Below are 21,036 nucleotides of genomic sequence, written 5' to 3'. Positions count from 1 at the left end.
ACAAAAGTGTACAGGCCGACCTCGTCTGTTGACTAACAGAGCCCGCCGACAGTTGAAGAGGGTCGTTTTGTATAGTAGGCAGACATCTAAGCAGACCATTACGCAGGAATTCCAAACTGCATCAGGATCCACTGCAAGTACTACGACAGTTAGGCGGGACGTAAGAAAACTTGGATTCCATGGTCGAGCGGCTGCCCATAAGCCATACATAACGCCGCTAAATACCAGTCGACGCCTCACTTGGTGTAAGGAGCGTAAACATTGGACGATTGAACAATGAAAAAACGTTGTATGGAGAGATGAGTCACGGTACACAATGTGGCGATCCGCTGGCAGGGTGTGGATACGGCGAATGCCCGGTGAACATCATCTGCCAGTGTGTGTAGTGCCAACAGTAAAATTCGGAGGCGGTGGTGTTATGGTGTGATCGTGTTTTTCTTGGAGGGGACTTGCACCTCTTGCTGTTTTGCGAGACACTATCACAGTACAGGCCTACACTGATGTTTTGAGCACCTTCCTTCTTCCCGAATCCTATAGATCACCTTTGGGATGTTTTGGAACGCCGACAGAGTGCCAGGCCTCACCGATCAACATCGATACCTCTTCTCAATGCAGCACTTCGTGGAGAATGGGCTGCCATTCCCCAAAAAACCTTCCAGCACCTGACTGAACGTATGCCCGCGAGCGGCATCAAGGCTAAGGATGGGCCATCACCATATTGAATTCCAGAATTGCCGATGGAGGGCGCCACCAACTTGTAGGTCATTTTCAGCCAGGTGTCCGGATACTTTTGATCATACAGTGTATGTCACTCTGGACTGATAGCTAGTACAGAGCATTTAAAAAGCATGCCACCATCACTGGACAGTAGGTTAGAGTGCAACTCGTTCGAAAACGCTGAATTTTATCACTCAATATGCCAGCGAAGGCATTCTCGAGTTGATTACACGTTCGAAAACGCTGAAATTTTTCATTCAGTACGCCAACGAAGGCATTCTCGAATTCATTACAGTCGGAGATTTTTGTGGTATCTCTGTAATGTAAGCCGACACATTGACATGCATACCACCAGTACAGAACTCAAAGAAATTGGTGTCATGGTATAGAAATGAAATTTCCAACAGAAAAGATCCAATTTATTTTTCTCTACTACTAATAGTTCCTGCGTTGCAGGAGATGGAAAATCTGCAGATCATCAAAAAATATTGTTTTGGTGGTATAAATTGATGTATATTGTTAAATGAGAACAAATATTAAATGTTTGTACCATATCTATGTCAGGAACGTATTAAGGAATAAATTGTGTTCTGGAGTTGTAACAGGGTGTAAAGGCAGGGGTGGATGTAAGAAGTGTGAGGGAGGTTACGTCTCCAGCGGGTGGTCATGCAAATCCCTCCTTCATAGGTCTGCAAAATTCAGAGCGATTAGGCTATTCTCCATTCGCTCTACCGCACTACATCTCAAAAAGCAAATGTAGGGTGTTTCACAAAGTTACACTGACCCTTCTGCAACTCGCCTTATGGATCCACTGGCGTCGCAGTCTGCGGGTATATACTGGGGTGTCTATTTTCCACGAAGTGCGTTAGCACCATTTGGAATATAGATATGAAGTCCCAATGATAGTAACGCAAGAAACGCATGTGGACAGAATCTATTTAAATCCCTGCACACTGTTATATAATGCTAGAGAAAACTGATTTTTGCTATTCTGTGAGGCAGTTGTATTGTTTTTCGGGGAAAGGCAGCTTCCTGCACGGCGACTGTTACTCGTTGTTTAGTCTGAGGACAGTCTATACCTCCCCAACATTTCATGTCCATTTCACTCAAATGAGTAGACAGAATAACTTCACTTACCTTTTTTATCTAGATGGTGGAGCTATTTTCCGTTTACTGAGTAGCCACTTTCAGTTCTTAAATGAGCTATCGTATAAAATAGTTCAACAGATGGAACTGTCATCTGTCTGCCACACTGAGGAGCCTGCGACAGGCGCATCATGCTGTGAAAATATATTCAACAATTTCGATTTCATTGTCTCCACGATCAGTGGGTACAATACTTGAGGGTATCAATCGCATCACCCCAGCCTCAACAGTCCCAACATCTGAAGAGTCGCAAGTGCTCAAATTGGTTCCCTCTTAACAAAAATAGATCATGTAGGTATTATCGAACTTCATATATTTCAACGCAAGTCAGAGATTACTTTTCTAGTTTTAAACATGGCTGCCTTATTCCATCAGATATATTGACGTCTACCTTCCAAGATATACTGTGGATGTGTGCTAAGTTGCTCCTCTCAATGCAGCCCACCTACAAGTGCCAGAATATCCACAATTGGAAAAGAATTACGCAGTCTGCTAGTGACACAGTTGCAAGAGAGAGAAGTGAAGTAACTTTCTGGCAATTCATTAATTCACTACCAGACGACTTTACAATATGTTGTAAAAGACAGACAGCAACAAGGTGCCACATTTACAATTCCAACTCCTTTTCCACCAACACTTCATATCTCACTGACAACATCACACTTACAAATTAAGCACCTCCCGCCATTGTTCATAGAAATATATTTTACATAAAATAAAATTCCACTTTTTTTTGTCATCAGTTTGGTTTGACGTGGCCCGCTGCGAACTCCTTTCCTGTGCCAGTCTCTTCGGCTCAGAGTAACACTTGCAAAGTACGTCCTCAATTATTTGATGGGTATATTCCAATCTCTGTCTTCCACTACAGTTTTAACCCTCTACAAAAAATGACTCTGAGCACTATGGGACTTAACATCGGAGGTCATCAGTCCCCTAGAACTTAGAACTACTTAAACATAACTAACATCACACACACATCCATGCCCCAGGCAGGATTCGAACCTGCGACCGTAGCGGTCGCGCAGTTCCAGACTGAAGCGCCTAGAACCGCTCGGCCACAACGGCCAGCTAACCCTCTACAGCTCACTCCAGTACCACAGAGGTCATTCCCTGGTGTCTTAACAGAAGTTCTATCATGCTCTCCCTTCTTCTTGTCAGTATTTTCCAAATAGTTCTTTCCTCTAAGATTATGCGCAGAACCTCCTCATTCATACTTTATCAGTCCATCTAATTTTCAACATTTGTCTATAGCACCACATCTCAAATGCTTCGCTTCTCTTCTGTTCCGGTTTTCCCACAGTCAATGTTTCACTACCGTACAATGCAGTGCTCCAAACGTAAATTCTCAGAAATTTCATCCTCAAATTAAGTCCTATGTTTGACACTAGTAGACTTGTCTTGGCCAGGAACGCCCTTTTTGCCAGTGCTAGTCTGCTTTTGACGTCATCCTTCCTCCATCCATCATGGATCATTTCGCTGCCTAGGTAGTAGAATTCATCAACTTCACCTACATCGCGACCATCTTTTCTAACGTTAAGTTTCTCACTGTTCTCATTTCTGCTACTTGTGATTGTTTTCGTCTTTTTTTTCGATTTTGTCTCAGTCCATATTCTTCTTAACTTTCACTGAGGATAGAAATGTCACCAGTATATCTCATTATTGATGTCCTTTCACCTTGAATTTTAATTTCATTCTTGAAACTTTCTTTTACTTCCATCATTACTTCTTCTTTGAATAGATTGAACAGTAGGGGCAAAAGACTACATCCTTGTCTTACTTCCTCTTAAATCTGAGCACTTCGTTCTTGGTCTCCACTCTTATTATTCCCTCTTGCTTCTTGTACAAAATACCCATCTCTCCCTATAGCTTCCCCCTACTTTTCTAAGAATATGTAAAACCTACACCATTTGACACTGCTGAATGCTATTTCCAAATCGACAAATACTATGAACGTGTCTTGATGTTTTTTTAGTCTTGTTTCCGTTATCAACCACAACTTCAGAACTGCCTCTGTGGCGCCTTTACATTTCCTAAATCCAAATTGATCGTGATCGAACACATCCTCATTTAACAATTTCAAATAAGTACTCACTTAATAAATTGAAAATAACTCCACTATATAAACATGAGCCCTGTAAAGTTATTATGTCCGCATACGTAAGAGAAATGGAAATGAAATGCTGTAGAGGTATAGACTGTCTGTGAACTGAAAAACGAACAGCACGCAAGATGGGGAAAGTTGCCTTTCCTCGAAGAACACAACAGCTGCCGCACAAGATGGCAAAAAATCAATTCCCCTCTAGCAGAGAATTGTATAGATTCTGTCCATATGTGTTTCTTGCGATAGTATTATTAGCAACTCATATTGTGTTCAATGTAGTGCTAACACACTTCGTGAAGAATAGTCCCCCGTCTCAGGATTGTCTGCGCACTGCGTCGCCAGTGGTTCGTAAGGCAAGCTTGGAAGGATTGGTATAGCTTTGTTAAACACTCTGTAGTTTGAAACTTCCTGGCAGATCAAAATTGTGTACCAGACCGAGACTCGAACTCGGGACCTTTGCCTTTCGCGGGCGTTTGGAAGGTAGGAGACGAGGTGCTGGCGGAAGTAAAGCTGTGAGGAGAGATCGTGAGTCGTGCGTGGATAGCTCATTTGCTACAGCCCTTTCCCGCGAAAGGCAAAGGTCCCGAGTTTGAGTCTCGGGCCGGCATACAGTTTTCATCTGCCATGAAGTTTCATATCAGCGCACACTCCGCTGCAGAGTGAAAATTTCAGTCTGGACCCTGTAGTTTGATTTTTGTGACATAGTGTAGAAGAGAGAATGGGGAACTGCCTGCTAAATCTTCATATTGCAGATCTACGAAGGAGGGAAGTGCACAACCACAATCTGGCGACCTACGGCACTTCCTACCTCCAACCCCATCTTTCCACTCTTTTACATCCACAGAACACAATTTATCCCCTATTAATTTTCTACTGCACTTCGATGTGGTACACACTTTTCATATTTGTTCTTTTATCCACTTCATTTAACAGTAAACATCAATTTTATAGCATTAAAATACCATTTTTAATAATCTTCGATAATCCCATTCCATGCAACACGGAAGCTGTTAGTCCTAAATAAAAATGAATAGGACCTTTTCAGCAGAAAATTTAATGTTATGTTTGAAATATAAGGTTAGTAGTGAAATTCTTTTTTAGTGATTTAATCAGTACCATGGTCAGTTCCCTGTGCCTGGACAGTTGTTTTCCTCAGATTGCAAATAATTTTTAGCAGTACTAAAAACCACCTTAATGGTGTAAACGTAAAGTTGGCATACTCATTTCCATTACCTGTAATCGCAATAAAGACAAATACTTATTTCAATGCTGCTTCTATCTAGATGTGTTTTTAATTATCTTTCGTCTTAAGTGTAATAGTACCAATGCACAATATGTTCCAGCTACCAAGAAGACATCCTCTGAAGCCATCAGTGTACCTGCAGTTGCATCGCCCTTGGTTGAAGCCATCGTGCGGCCTGTGCCAGTGTTTCATTGGCCAGTTCACAATGGACTGTCCTTAGAATATCTGAGTCAATGTTGTTCATATTACCAGCGTTCATCTGGCTGCTGCAACATGCCGTCATTTCTCTATCCTAGGCTAAGCTACAAGATCTGCGGCTGCATTTGTGACCATAAACAGAAACACTTTGACACATTTCCAAAAGATGTTTTGCAGTAATACTATATAAAAATAAAGCACTAGTTGTAATAATTGTATTGTCACATTGTTAAACTTAAAATGCGATGCACAGCCACGATCCTGTTGCTTCGATAATCAACTATGCTTCGTCGAACAAGAGCGTTGACGTTCTGTGTCACCTCCTCAAACGCACACCAGCATAATTTCATGACACTTATGCGGAAAGTGAACGCACATATAGTCGTGTCGTGCAATTACGGGAAACAGTAAAGACAGAGACTCAAATCATCACGCTGTCGACGCATTTTTTTAAATATATACTTTGATGTAGCTATAACAGAAGCTATATATTACATTATTACAAAAGAAATAACTGGAATGTGACACAATAAGGTGTTCTCAGTCTGCTGTTGGAACTGAGTCTCTTTTCAGTGGCCAGAAAACTTGTGTACATTTTCGCTAATTGTTTCGCGGGTTGTAGAATCAACCACCAGTTGTACGAGGTTGTTTTTACCTTGTTTACCTGTAAAAAGACTCCCACAGCTTTAAGCTGTTCTATTAATTAGAACCACCCCACCCATGAATTAACACCTTTTCATTCCCGTTTATTTCAGCCTCCTCATGTATTGCGTCGATATATACTCCATTGATGACGAACACTACCAGATCGTCGACATTCCGGCTACAATGTGGGCGCCGCCGATCTTAATGTCCCTAAACGTTGTCAGATTTCTTTACAAATGATCTAATTCAGTACCAAACGAAGCAAAAATAGGAGGGCACTTGACGATGGAAACGCTGACGTCGTAACGATTGTATCCGATTTGCTAAAAGTGCGGTTTGTTGTTTTGAGGATCTAATGGCTCAGTAAACATTAACTGATTTTCAGTGAAGTATAGTCATTCACTTGCAGGCAACTATTTTGGCATTTCGAAGAGTATCTAAGATGCTGGACATGGGTTGCCGCCTGATGTCTGAGGAAGGTGCACCTGACCGCCGCCTTGATTCCGGATGGCAGCGACGTACAGATCCGTGCAGCCGCTTCTAACGAGCTATCACTGATAGCTCGCGCAACCGCAGCACAAATTAGATCCAGTGCTGCACCCAGAGTATCAGCTAGGACGAACAGGAACTATTTGCTGGTAACTGGGCTACGAATGAAGGTACACTGTACATTTCTATTGCAAAGCTTGTATGTAGATGTAGGGCAGTTTGTCTCACTACCGTGCAGCCTGGTCCGATTTGCAGTAACAGCGACATCTCTTCATTCTTTGCGATAACGGGTTCCTGTACGGCGAAACACTAGCTCCAGAAATGACTGTCGATACCTAATGATATATGTTCGTGTTTTGTGTATATACCGTACAGGAAGCACCATATTACATAAATGGTGCATATGACGACTAAAACAGATTTGTGTAAGTTGATATAGATCACAAAGTAGCTGATAACAGATCACATAATAAGACAAGTCCAGTAAATTTTGGTGATTGAGCAAAAAAAAGTAAAGAACAGTAAAAGTATAAACTTACTGGACAAAATATTAAAACTGCGCAACTAGTAGCTTTCTAGCGCACTTGATGTTTTAAAACTGGTACCAGGCGGTCACGTGACCCTTCACCGCTGACAAAGTCATGACAGTAAAGAGGTGTGTATGTGGCAGTCACTCGTATGGAGTCAGAGTGGAAAGGTACATGGGGACGTAACAGAATAACAGAGAGAAGCTATCGTGTTTGGTAGTGTCCGTGATCACACGCTGAATGAAGCTGCCAGATTTATTGGTGTATTAAAGCTAACTTGAAGCTACCCGATTTATTGGTGTATTAAAGCTAACTGTCTACAAGGAAAAGTGTACCACGCGCGGCCATCTAACACATGCGTGTAAGAATAGCGGTCGTAAAAAGATCGTAATCGGCGTAGACAGGAGTCAAATTCCAACCCATGTGAAATCGCTTTCAAACTCTATCTGCTGTCAGTGAATATAAGTCCTTCTCAACCAGTTTTCGCGTCGTCACTGTGAAGGCAACTGAGTGCAAAGGAAATTTGCTCACAGTGCCAAATGAAGATACACATCTGCAGTGGCCCAAACATCGCAAAAGCTGGACAGCAACTGACTGAAGTCGTGTAGTGCGGTCCGGTGAGTCAAGATTTTACCTATATTTCAAATTGTGTAAGGCGTCAAGTGAGGTTTTCAATGAGGAGCATGTGGAGGTGTAATTCAGGCCGGAGGTGGTTCTTCCAAATTTTGTGGGAGTTTTCGTACCATGACTCGGGCTCACTCATTCAGCTTATCGTGAACATGAACTAGAATGTTCATTTAAAAGTTCTCGATGGCGAAGTATTGGCCTGTCTTCTACATCTTCATGAGGAGTATGTTTTGGGCGCTAACATACTCCAAGCTGACAACAGATCTGGACGCATATGTCCAAGCTTTGACGAAACTTCATGTATTCTATCGCATCTCGACTGCCTCGCTACATCACTCCGTCTGAATTCCACAGAATATGTCTGGGATTATTTGGAACAATTTGTGAAACTTACTAGTCAATGTCCCAGAAATTTGCTAGCTCTACGGGATCTAATCATCAATGAGTGGTTTCGGCTCGATATGGCATACCTGAAGAGAGTTGTGGACTCTCTTATCTGGCGAACTTAGGCCTTTATCAAGGCTAGAGGTGGTGATAAACGGTATTAGTGTAACGTCTCCTAGAGGTGACTAATTATTTCTCCGTATCCTTACTCATTTTTCTGAAGGGATAGGGAGACCATTATCTTCTAGTTGTATGCTATCTTATATAAGATGAAGATTAAGAAACATGCAGGTATGACACTATCGCCTGACAGTCAGTACATAGTATCGTATAGAGTAGGGCATCCCAACGTGTGGTCCGCGGATCCCTTAGGGGTCCGCCAGCTCTTTCTAGGGGGTCCGCGGCCACCTTTCGCCAAATCGTGTAAAATAATGAGTAAAATTATTGAATAAAAGTGTGAAAATCAAATTCATCACTTTTTTTCGTGTGAAAAACGTGTACTTTTACTTCAGGTCGTATTCCCAAGCAGCCTAAGTGAGAACGCATACACAATTAAGTGCCGGAGAATGCGGCTTGTCTGACGTCTGTTTCGCAACAATACGGCTCACGGCGCTAGATGCACTGAAACCTTTTACGCATGCGCGGAGCGGGCTTTGTCGACCAATCACAGGCTCGCTGGCACGCATGCGGCCCCAGGCATCATTAAATGTTAAACTTGCTTTGTCAGTGCACTACCTATTTCATAAGTCAATTTTTGACCAGTTTATTTCCTCTAACATGGATAGGTGGCTGAAGTCAGGATCATTGAAGAAGCGTGTAGTTTCTCCATCGCCTTCACAACGGGAAGTTTTCAGTTGAAATGAATGAGGAGGGAGGACGACCAAAGGAAGAAAATCACAAGAAGCTCCACAGCCAGATTTATTATGTGAAAACGCTGCAAGTATTCCATTGGTTGCAATGTCCTGTGGAAGTGGAATAACCAAGAAGCGTAAGTACAACGAAAGCTATTTAGAAATGGGTTTCATGGAGACAAAGGAGAGTAAAGCTCAGTCTCAGTGTGTAATTTGTGCGTGAGTCCTTCCGAACAGTTCAATGGTACCAGTTAAATTGTGCCGTCAATTTGAAGGTACTCACCCGGTTTTCCAGGCTAAAGACATCGATTTTAACAAATGGAAGAGTGCTGAACTAGCTTCTTCTCAGCATTGCATTAAAACTCTTGCAAAAACAATTAATGAAAATTCATTTAAAGCTTCTTTATTGGTCAGTTATCGAGTGGCAAAAACAGGCAAAGCTCATACCATTGCAGAAATTCACAAGAAGCCGTGTGTTAATGATACTGTTTCTTGCATGCTAAACGAAAAGGCAGTAAAGCTTGTATCTTCGGTGCCATTATCAAACAATACTGTCAAGAGACGCATTGTTGACATGTCAAATGATGTGAAAGACACTCTTGTTTCTCGCATCCAACACAATTCGTTTTCTCTGCAGATATATGAATCCACTAATGTTGCAGGATTGGCGATTTTATTGGCTTTTGTCCGCTATGAATATTCTGGATGTTTTGAGGAGGACCTCTTATTGTGCAGATCACTACCTGCCAACACAACAGGTGCTGAAATATTCCGTCTATTGGATGATTTTTTAAGGACTAACGAAGTTTCAGGGTTTAATTGCATAGATGTGTGCACAGATGGTGCAAAAGCTATGACGGGTCCTACAGTCGGAGCAATAACGAAAATAAAAGAAAACGCCAAGAATTGCAGCAGTAGTCATTGTGCTCTTCACAGATAGGCTTTAGCTACGAAACAAATGCCTGCTTCGTTCAAGAAAGTTTTAGACGAATCCATTCAAATCATCAACTACGTAAAATCAAGGCCGCTGAAGTCAAGACTTTTCACAATACTGTGTGAAGATATGGGAAGCCTTCATTTGCTTCTCCACACAGAAGTGATGTGGCTCTCACGTGGGAATGCACTCTCTAGGTTGTACGAATTAAGATTGGAAGTCTTAGCTTTCCTTTTGGAGCATAACACCAAATTAGCAGACCTTATTAATGACGAAAATTGGTTGTGTATACTTGCCTATCTGCCAGATATTTTCTCCAAAATGAACAAAATGAGTATTTCACTCCAAGGGCAAAGTGAAACAAAGGTCACTGCTATCGACAAAGTTCGAGCATTCAAGAGGAAAATCAATTTTTGGGCAGAGAGTGTCGAGGTGGGGTAGGTCGAGTGTTTTCCTCTTCTCAAGGAGTTTGTGCGAAACAAAACATTCTTGCTTGGGAAGAATTTGTTTCATCAAATCCTGGAACATCTCCGAAGCTTTATGTCATTATTGGAGCATTATTTCCTAACAGCTGAAGATGAGAAGCTGCAGAAATACGAATGGGTGGTCAACCCATTCGCTGTATCCAAAGAGCCGAACATTCTATCATCAAATGACTATGAGTTGTTGACGGAAATTGCCACGGAGCCTACCCTGAAATCAAGTTTTGACATTGATAGTTACTCACACTTTTGGATCCGTTTGGATAACAAGAAATACTACCCCCTTGTTGAAAAGGCAAAATATGTACTTCTCTCGTTTGCCACAACATACATAAATGAATCTGGATTCTCAATCTATGCTGCCCACAAAACTAAGTACCGAAGCTGTGTAGATGTGGAACCAGACATCCGTCTCCAGTTGTCGAGAAGTGAACCCAACTTTTCAAAATTGTATCAGCAGAAGCACCCTCAACCATCACATTAGGACTCCAGTAATATTCCTACAAATTCATCTATAGTAAAGAAGAAAGCATTTTTCCTCATAGATGCTCAGTGAATGTACCTGAACTATAACTCTCTAGGAATTTTGTTTCTGTCTTCTATGATTTAGAAAATAATTATTAATTGAATTCTGTTGGCATTGATACTTTTGTTACGAAAATTAAAATGATCTCTAAAGTTAATTTCCTTTCTTTATAATATATTCCGTCCTCTCAGTTAAAAATATGGCCTGCCTATACTTCAATTACAATTACTTGCTATTACTCTGACACTATATTGTGGCAACTGGCTGCGAGCGTATTCAGATGAGGACTTTTCACGTGCCACCTTGTAAAAGGTAAACTACCTCCGCCCGAACTGTTTCCTTTGAGTAAAAAGTCTTACGTTCTGCGAAATGCTTTGTCTTCTTATACAGTCACGCTGCGTGCCAGTTGCCAGCAACCAACTGACAGTACACTGTTGCAACGCCGCCTGCTAGCTGCCGGCTGTGGACTGACAGCTACCGTTCAGTAGATACGCAAAGACGTAAAAATAACTGGGCTTCCCTAGCTGTTTACATGGGCACGAAAATCGATTGTGGAACTGGAAAACGGCTTTATAAAAGCAGATTTCCACAATCGATTTTGAAGTGTTTACCTGACCAACAAAAAGCGGAAATGGGACATGGGCTTAAGAAATCCGCTTTTGGAAACGCATGTAAACTGGGTGAATGTATTCCCACACATTGCACAACAGATGTCATAATAGCCCTTTAAAGGCAGTTCCTTGGCCTCTTTCCTTTCGTGATGTGTTTGTATCCCGGATAATGGGTCTGCCTCTTTTCTTCACAGCCGCGCGAAATGGCCGCGCAGTCAAAGGGGCGCCATGAAGTGGATTGCGCGGCCACGCCCGCCGGGGGTTCGAGTCCTCCCTCGGGCATGTGTGTGTGTGTGTGTGTGTGTGTGTGTGTGTGTGTGTGTGTGTGTGTGTCTGTTGTCCTCAGCGGAACTTAGGTTAATAGTGAGTAAGACTAGGGACTGAAATCACACACACACGACTGTTACGAAATATGCATGCTCCTTAAAACAACAGTAGCCAAACAGTGGAAGTGAACAGACCCCAAGCGGCAGCTTGTCAACAGCGAACAGTTTGGACATGACGTTGTTTGCTCTTGGTGGAAGGCAGCTCCAATGTGTGAAATGTCAATTACTAAATAATTTTAATCAGGCTATAGTGTGTTGAACAAAGGGAGTAAATCCACTAGTAAGTGTCAGGATACAGTGGGAATTCAAATTGGATCGTAATTTCAAGTTGTTTTCATTCACCTCTAAACCAAAGACCATTGATACTTCGGGGGGTGGGGGGTGGGGTGAAGTCATTGGGAACATGGCACTTTCATTAAGAAGCTTTCAGTTCCCATGAGTTGCGCTCTGAAATTTAAAGTTCCTGTGCTCTTCACTGACTAGGGGTCCGCCATGGATTTTCGGCCGAAGAAGGGGTCCGCCAGAAGAAAAGGTGGGAAGCCCTGGTGTAGAGCGTCTCTGCTCTGGAACAGTTAGACTGTTATATGTGCAGATTACAATGCTACAAAAAGTCCAGTGTGATTACGCAAATTTCTACAGTTTCAGTTGCGGGAATAGCGGTGATGCTAGTAGCAAATTGGTTTTTAAGTTTGCTTAGTTTCTTTCACAGTTGCTGATCACCAATCTACTTATGTGAAAATACTTAGAGCGTGTAATTTTAATCACCTTTTGGTACTGAGTTTCACGAAATAATTAGGGAGTGTCCAACTTCTATTCTGTGGAGGTGACTGCGAAAGTATCTGTGACGAAGCGCGTCATTATCATGAATGTTAGTTAACGCCTGTTATACGTTTGATATCTAAACGATTTTTGGCAAGTGTGTTGCACATTATACTACAGGCGCTCTTCTTACCGTCGTGTTTCTTCCCTCTCTTCTTTTCATGCGTTACACGAGTCATATTAAGGTAGCAACCGACTTTTTCTCACAGTTCTTGATAGATTTGCTAGTTCTATAGACCCCTGTACAAAATTTGAATAGTTCTGCAGAACTTCACGAATAGTACTCGTCAAGATATTACTCTCATAAAAAGTTATCCAATTTGCAAAAAAATATTACGACCACAGTACTGATTAGCTTCCCAAGAGTTCTGCAGAGTTCTTAACTGTATGATCACTACGTACTTCTTCACGAATAAGCTTTGAAGACATGTCATCCATATCTTCTCCTATTCTTTTAACAGAATTCAGGGCTGTGGTTGGGGGAGGTAGCATCGTGGAACTCTAAACCTCCTCGTGAGCCACGAAGATTTTTCCCTTTTTTTTAAGTTTCAAGTCGCTCACGCTAAAATATGGCAGTTATAGTTGTAACGAAATTTTGCCGGTTGAACGCTTACAATGACTGTGAAATTACAAAGGCTTTTCTTATTGACTTTCGGTACGTGCCTATGGAGCCATCTTGACAATGGAATGTCAATTATAACTACGACGACAAGAAAGTAAGAAAAGCAGAATCGCCGGTCCCCGAGCGGAGAAAATCTCCGACGCGGCCGAGGAAGACTGAAAAGTTTAGCAGCAGCTAGAAGTAGCACGATACTTGTAAGATGTCGATGCTAAGTTCAGCTTCGGCTCCCTTCTTGCTATCGGTACATGTCGGTACTTCGTGTCGACTGCCCTAAGTTCTTGACTGCTGCCAACTCTAGTGATCTAAATGCTAGAGCACTATAGATACGCGACAAACTCATTTTGTGTAGTTAACTGAAAAATTAACAGCGTAACGAGTGAACATCAACAGTTATATGATATGCTTTCACATAATCTTGTTATTTCCGCTATAGCTGCTGATTATCTGCTTGCATTTGCCTATAGCACCATCATTTTGTGGAAAACAGACAACATTCACGCTGTGACTGACTTCCTCGACGTGGGGCCAAAATTCTCCTTCCTGCTTTGTCGGCACGTCACATTCCATTTAGGTCAAAGCTTAACATAGCACCGAGAACTTATATCGGTTTGTCTTGATATCAGTGGAGGCGAACTATGGCGTCTGAGATCACTAATATTGATATAATAGAAACATGGCTTAAACGTCATAGCATTTACAAAAAAATTGAATGATTTTAATGTGTTAGACTTCAGAATGTCTAATTTCACAGAATGGGCATATGATTAGTGAAACTGAACAGTTCAAATCTCTAGGTGTTCAGATAGATATTAAACTGTCGCGGAAATCCCACTTTCAGGATTTTGTTCAGAGACTTAGTGCTGCCACTTTTACTATCCGAACGGTATCTGAAGTAAGTGATTATTCGACACGAAAGTTAGTCTACTTTGCTTATTTTCATTCGCTTTTGTCGTATGGTATTGTATTTTGGGCTAACTCTTCCCACTCCAAAAGGATATTTTTGGCGGTTCGGTCGATAAGTGGTGTACGTTCACGAACTTCTTGTTGACCACTGTTCACTAGTCTGGGTATTTTGACATTGGTCTCTCAAAATATATATTCTTTACTGTCGTTCCTTGTTAAAAATATCAACTTATCCCCAAGACTAAGCAACGTTCACTGAGTTAATGCTCGGCGAAAATGTAACCTGTATTTGAATCGGAGATGTTTAACTCTTCTGCAGAAAGGCGTGTAGTATACTTCTGCATCCATTTTCAGTAAGCTATCACAAGAATTCAAACCTCTTAACAGTAATACACGCGCTTTCAAACCGAAACTGAGGAGTTTCCTCATGCGTCACTCCTTCTATTCTGTTGAGGAGTTCCTTGAAAACTTAAGCTGGTTCTTATGTTATATTGTTGACTGTATTTACTTAAACTTAGGGCTTGACTTTTTTTGTTCATAAACTTTTTATTTTTTTCTGTTATTACTTTTAAGTTGTAACTTCATGCACTGACATGTTCCATGACCTTGGAGATTTGCTCGTCAATTTGGTCCTACAGAACTTGACGTGTAAATAATAAGTAAATAATAAATGTAACAACAGCATACCCATAGGCCTCCGCCAGAGAAACCAAGAGGAGGCACTTACACACGCTCGAACGTGGTGTACAGAGTTTGTAATCATATATTGAATGGAAAAGGGTCAATCCCCTGTGATATAAGTTTTTTTGCTCGAGCTATTCGTTTTTGTTCTTACGCATGACATGTCTCGAAACTGACCAGCTCAATCACACAAAAATTTGTAATTTTAAAGTCTTGCGCTCTCCCTTGAAAAAAATTCATGTAGACGCCAATGAGTATCCTAATACATAAGATGAAGTTATTTCCAGTGGCGTAACAGCATCTGGTGACTGTGCCATAGGACAACTGACCAATCACTGAGCGTGTGAAGTCTTATTAAGTAATTGCGTTAGTTTAATCATGCTAACCTTACTTTACAATAAATATAACTTTCGTTCTATCCATTCAATACTAACATTGTGAGATTACCAATCAAATAAATCATACATTTTCTATTTATAATGGCCTTACAAATGCATTAAAACGTGAATAATGCTCCAGAAGACAGACCCCTCGGGGAAAAGAGACTAACTGTGGAAATATGACTTTATATATATATTGTAATGAATAGGTCGTAAATGAACGGAAAATGTTTCATTACTCGCTTAGTTACAGGGACGTCATTACCGTGCCCAAAGGGCCTCCCGTGTGGGGGAAGGGGAACCCACAAAGCCATCCTGTAGTTTGGTATATCTAAATACATAATTTTGTTTTTATTTCCCTAATAGCTTAAGAGGGTTACAGATCCGTTCTCTGATATGACACATCTACAAATTTTGCTTTAAAACTCGCAGTTTTGAGACAATTTTCAAATAATGTTCACATGAAAAACAAAAAATTAAGAACATATTGGAGGGGGGGGGGGGGGGGGGAGCATGGGAAAGTCCCGCTTTGCTCCCAACATTTGCAGCTCGCGCTATGAACTGACCATTTGATGTGTTGGAAATTACGCAATAGTAACAATGTTTCTTGAAAGTAGGTAGCAGCATGTGTAGCATGTGTTACTTAATTGCCGCTATGGCAAGTGATGGCTAGTGAAGTACCACTTCGTGTTAGCTAGTATGTATTCGCAATCACGGTGGCAAACGTCACGAAAACTTCCGAACATTGTCCAGGGATTCCGAGCAGCATAGGAGGCATTGCCTCAAGAAAAGTTAAAAGAGCTGTATCGTAGATAACGTTACGCCCTTGCATTCGAAGTAAGAAACTGCAAGGTTACTTGATGCAAACGTTTTCGTATAACGTGGTTTAATTGCCTGGAACCCCGCTATAAGAGGTGAAATAAAAAGGGATGCCTACAACTTTCGCTTGGATGGGGAAGCTTGTTGATTCTCAATAAAAGAACCTGCGAGCTACGTGTGGCAATACACATTTTAATTTAAATACCAAAAAACCTCAAAATACAAGTGTGAATCACATAAACATAACTGCCCACATCCCTCTCACGCTGTTCAATTTACCCCATGTAGCTAATCAATCAATGATACTGACTGCCATACAAATACCTTCAAAGTTACCGTCTCTTGCTGTAATGAATAAAAAATTAATGTGAGGACCCATTTTTGAATGTGTCAGTCTTTTGCAGTATTACCAAAGTAACTGTGTGGATCCTTCGAGGATTTCATTTTGTGTAATTACTCACTTTTCATATTACGCATTAGAAAACTTGTATTCTAGAAAATCACCTGATAGACTACTTCAATTAGCCAAGTCAATAGAGACCAAAAAATGTTCACAGAGAAAAAAATTCATGTAGTACCAAATTTTTCTACAGTGTTACGGCGAGTGTCATGAAGAACATACCAGAGGGTGTGGGAGTGAGAGTGTATAATGGTCACTTTTTTGATTTTTCTTGAATGTCTCGAAAAATATTGCATCTACCAAAAATGTTTCCCGATAGAAAATTACGTGAAATTAAATTTTCTACAAAGACGGTTCTATTCATTTTTTGTCTCTAGGACTAATCGTTCCTATGTTGCAGGGGATGGGAAAATCACAGTTGTTAAAAAATGTGTTTTGATGGTACAATATTAATGTTCACTGTCAAATAACGTGGGTTAAGAAGCAATATTAACAGTGTGTACCATATCTAACTGCATTAGAACTTTATGGAGAGGAAAAGCCTGCTTTGAGAGTGTAATGGGGTGGAAAGGTGGTGTTGGAGGTTAGAAGTATGAGGAAAGGTAGGTCGCTGGATAGTGGTGTGCAGTTTCGTAGGTCAGCAATATTAATGGTTCCATGTAAATTTCTGTGCAGTGTTCTGGGAAATGTAAGTTCCTCCACGACGACCGCTGTTCCCTTTTCAGTTTACAGAGAGGCTGTACCTCCCCAGCACTTCGGTCCAGTTCTCTTATGTAAGTAGACAAAATACCTTCACTGAGCTCCTGTTTGTATAGTGCAGTTATTTCCAGGTTAATAAGTGAGAACTTATTTGCAGTTCCTAAGTGATCTTTTGCGTAAAATACATACCCGTAAATAGTGACCTATGTAGTGCTGGTGGAAATGGGTTTCCATTATTAAATGCGGCATCTTGATGCTGCCTTACCACTGACAGCATATTGTAAAGCCGTTGTAGCCACCACTGCAATTCTGTCACCATTAATTGTGTTACTGGTAGTATGCATCAACCTCCCCCATTCAGGAATTGCTGGCACCTGTGGAGTGGGCTACACTGCGTGACACCACTTACCATACGTCCAAAGTATACTGTGCAAGGGCCGAACAGAGTGGCCGAGCGGTTCTAGGCACTTCAGCCTGGAACCGAGCGACCGCTACGGTCGCAGGTTCAAATCCTGCCTCGGGCATGGATGTGTGTGATGTCCTTAGGTTAGTTAGGTTAAATTACTTCTAAGTTCTAGGCGACTGATGACCTCAGAAGTTAAGTCGCATAGTGCTCAGAGCCATTTGAACCATTTTGTTGTTGTTGTTGTTGTTGTAGTCTTCAGTCCGGAGAGTGGTTTGATGCAGCTCTCCATGCTCCTCTATCCGGTGTAAGCTTCTTCATCTCCCAGTACCTACTGCAACCTATGTCCTTCTGTATCTGTTTAGTGTATTCATCTCTTGGTCTCCCTCTACGATTTTTACCCTCCTCGCTCCCCTCCAATACTAAACTGGTGACCGCTTGATGCCTCAGAACATGTCCTACCAACCGATCCCTTCTTCTAGTCAAGTTGTGCCACAAACTTCTCTTCTCCCCAATCCTATTCAATACCTCCTCATTAGTTATATGATCTGCCCATCTAATCTTCAGCATTCTTCTGTAGCACCACATTTCGAAAGCTTCTATTCTCTTCTTGTCTAAACTAGTTATCGTCCATATTTCACTTCCATACATGGCTACACTCCATACTAATACTTTCAGAAACGACTTCCTGACACATAAATCTATACTCGATGCTAACAAATTTCTCTTCTTCAGAAACGCTTTCCTTGCCATTGCCAGTCTATATTTTATATCCTCACTACTTCGACCATCATAAGTTATTTTGCTCCCCAAATAGCAAAACCCCTTTACTACTTTAAGTGTCTCATTTCCTAATTTGTTCCCTCAGCATCACCCGACTTAAGTTCACTATATTCCATTATCCTCGTTTTGCTTTCGTTGTTATTCATCTTATATCCTCCTTTCAAGACAGTATCCATTCCGTTCAACTGTTCTTTGCTGTCTCTGACGTACTTACAATGTCATCGGCGAACCTCAAGTTTTTATTTCTTCTCAATATATTTTAATACCTATGCCGAATTTTTCTTTTGTTTCCATCATTGCTTGCTCAGTATGCAGATTGAATAAGATCTGGGAAAGGCTACAACCCTGTCTCACTCCCTTCCCAACCGCTGCTTCCCTTTCATGTCCTTCGACTCTTATAACTGCCATCTGGTTTCTATACATATTGTAAATAGCCTTTCGCCCCCTGTATTTTACCCCTGCCACCTTCAGAATTTGAAAGAGAGTATTCCAGTCAACATTGTCAAAAGCTTTCTCTAAGTCTACAAATGCTATAAACGTAGGTTTGCCTTTCCTTAATCTATTTTCTAAGATAAGTCATAGGGTTAGTATTGCCTCATGTGTTCCAACATTTCTATGGAATCCAAACAGATCTTCCCCCAGGTCGGCCTCTACCAGTTATTCCATTCGTCTGTAAAGAATTAGCGTTAGTATTTTGCATCCTGTCTCATACATCTTGCTCCCCAGATGGTAGAGTATTGTCAGGAGTGGCTCTCCCAAGGCCGTCAGTAGTTCTAATGGAATGTTGTCTACTCCCGGGGCCTTGTTTCAACTCAGGTCTTTCAGTGCTCTGTCAAACTCTTCACGCAGTATCGTATCTCCCATTTCATCTTCATCTACATCCTCTTCCATTTCCATTATATTGTCCTCAAGTACATCGCCCTTGTATAGACCCTCTATATACTCCTTCCACCTTTCTGCTTTCCCTTCTTTGCTTAGAACTGGGTTTCCATCTGAACTCTTGATATTCATGCAAGTGGTTCTCTTTTCTCCAAAGGTCTCTTTAATTTTCCTGTAGGCAGTATCTATCTTACCCCTACTGACATAAGCTTCTACATCCTTACATTTGTCCTCTAGCCATCCCTGCTTAGCCATTTTGCACTTCCTGTCGATCTCATTTTTGAGACGTTTGTATTCCTTTTTGCCTGCTTCATTTACTGTATTTTTATATTTTCTCCTTTCATCAATTAAAATCAATATTTCTTCTCTTACCCAAGGATTTCTACTAGCTCTCGTCTTTTTACCTACTTGATCCTCTGCTGCATTCACTACTTCATCCCTCAAAGCTACCCATTCTTCTTCTACCGTATTTCTTTCCCCCATTCCTGTCAATTGTTCCCATATGCTCTCCCTGAAACTCTGTACAACCTCTGGTTTAGTCAGTTTATCCAGGTCCCATCTTCTTAAATTCCCACCTTTTTCAGTTTCTTCAGTTTTGATCTACAGTTCATAACCAATAATAGTGGCCATAGTCCACATTTGCCCCTGGAAATGTATTACAATTTATAACCTGGTTCCTAAATCTCTGTCTTACCATTATATAATCTATCTGAAACATATCAGTATCTCCAGCCTTCTTCCATGTATACAACCTTCTTTTATTATTCTTGAACCAAGTGTTAGTTATGATTAAGTTGTGCTCTGTGCAAAATTCTACCAGGCGGCTTCGTCTTTCATTTCTTAGTCCCAATCCATATTCATCTACTATGTTTCCTTCTCTCCCTTTTCCTGCTAACTAATTCCAGTCACCCATGACTATTAAATTTTCGTCTCCCTTCACTATCTGAATAATGTTTTCATTTCATCATACATTTCTTCAATTTCTTCGTCATCGGCCGAGCTAGTTGGCATATAAACTTGTACTACTGTAGTAGGCGTGGGTTCGTGTCTATCTCGGTCACAAGAAGGCGTTCACTATGGTGTTTGTAGTAGCTTACCCGCACTCCTATTATTTTATTCATTATTAAACCGACTCCTGCATGACCGCTATTTGGTTTTGTATTTGTAATCCTGTATTCGCCTGACCAGAAGTCTTTTCCTCCTGCCACCGAACTTCACTAATTCCTACTATATCTAACTTTAGCCTATCGATTTCCCTTTTTAAATTTTCTAGCCTACGTGCTTGATTAAGGGATCTGACATTACACGCTCCGATCCGTAGTACGCCAGTTTTCTTTCTCTTGAGAACCACGTCCTCCTGAGTAGTCCCCGCCCGGAGATCCGGATGGGGGACTATTTTACCTCCGGAATATCTTACCCAATAGGACGCCATCATCATTTAACCAAACAGTAAAGCTGCATGCCCTCGGGAAAAATTACGGCTGTAGTTTCTCCTTTCTCTCAGCTCTCAGCTGTTCGCAGTACCAGCACAGCAAAGCCGTTTTGGTTATTGTTACAAGGGCAGATCAGTCAATCATCCAGACTGTTGCTCCTGCAACTACTGAAAAGGCTGCTGCCCCTCTTCAGGAACCACACGTTTGTCTGGCCTCTCAACAGACACCCCTCCGTTGTGGTTGCACCTACGGTACGGCTATCTGTGTCGCTGAGGCACGCAAGCCTCCACACCAACGGCAAGGTCCGTGGTTCTTGGGGTGGGGGGCAGAGCCATTTGAACCATTTATATTGTGTAAGGTGGTTGTCAATATGTATGATAAAGTAGAACTGATCATGTTTAAATTTAG

General features: G+C 41.4%; 1 protein-coding gene across 1 annotated transcript in view; it reads left to right on the top strand.

The window, feature by feature from the left end:
- The window catches only part of LOC126272700 (T-box transcription factor mls-1-like), a 76,939-nt gene extending 71,354 nt beyond the window's left edge, over nucleotides 1-5,585 (top strand). Inside the window, exon 5 of the mRNA XM_049975776.1 lies at nucleotides 5,308-5,585. Within this exon, the coding sequence (XP_049831733.1) occupies nucleotides 5,308-5,585 (278 nt within the window). The remainder of the gene's footprint in view (nucleotides 1-5,307) is intronic.
- The last annotated feature ends 15,451 nt before the right edge of the window (nucleotides 5,586-21,036 follow it).

Source organism: Schistocerca gregaria, chromosome 1, assembly GCF_023897955.1.
Source record: "Schistocerca gregaria isolate iqSchGreg1 chromosome 1, iqSchGreg1.2, whole genome shotgun sequence".
In the NCBI taxonomy this organism is placed as follows: Eukaryota; Metazoa; Arthropoda; class Insecta; order Orthoptera; family Acrididae; genus Schistocerca; species Schistocerca gregaria.
The sequence above is the reverse complement of the archived record's forward strand: the minus strand, read 5'-3'. Positions and strand labels throughout refer to the sequence as shown.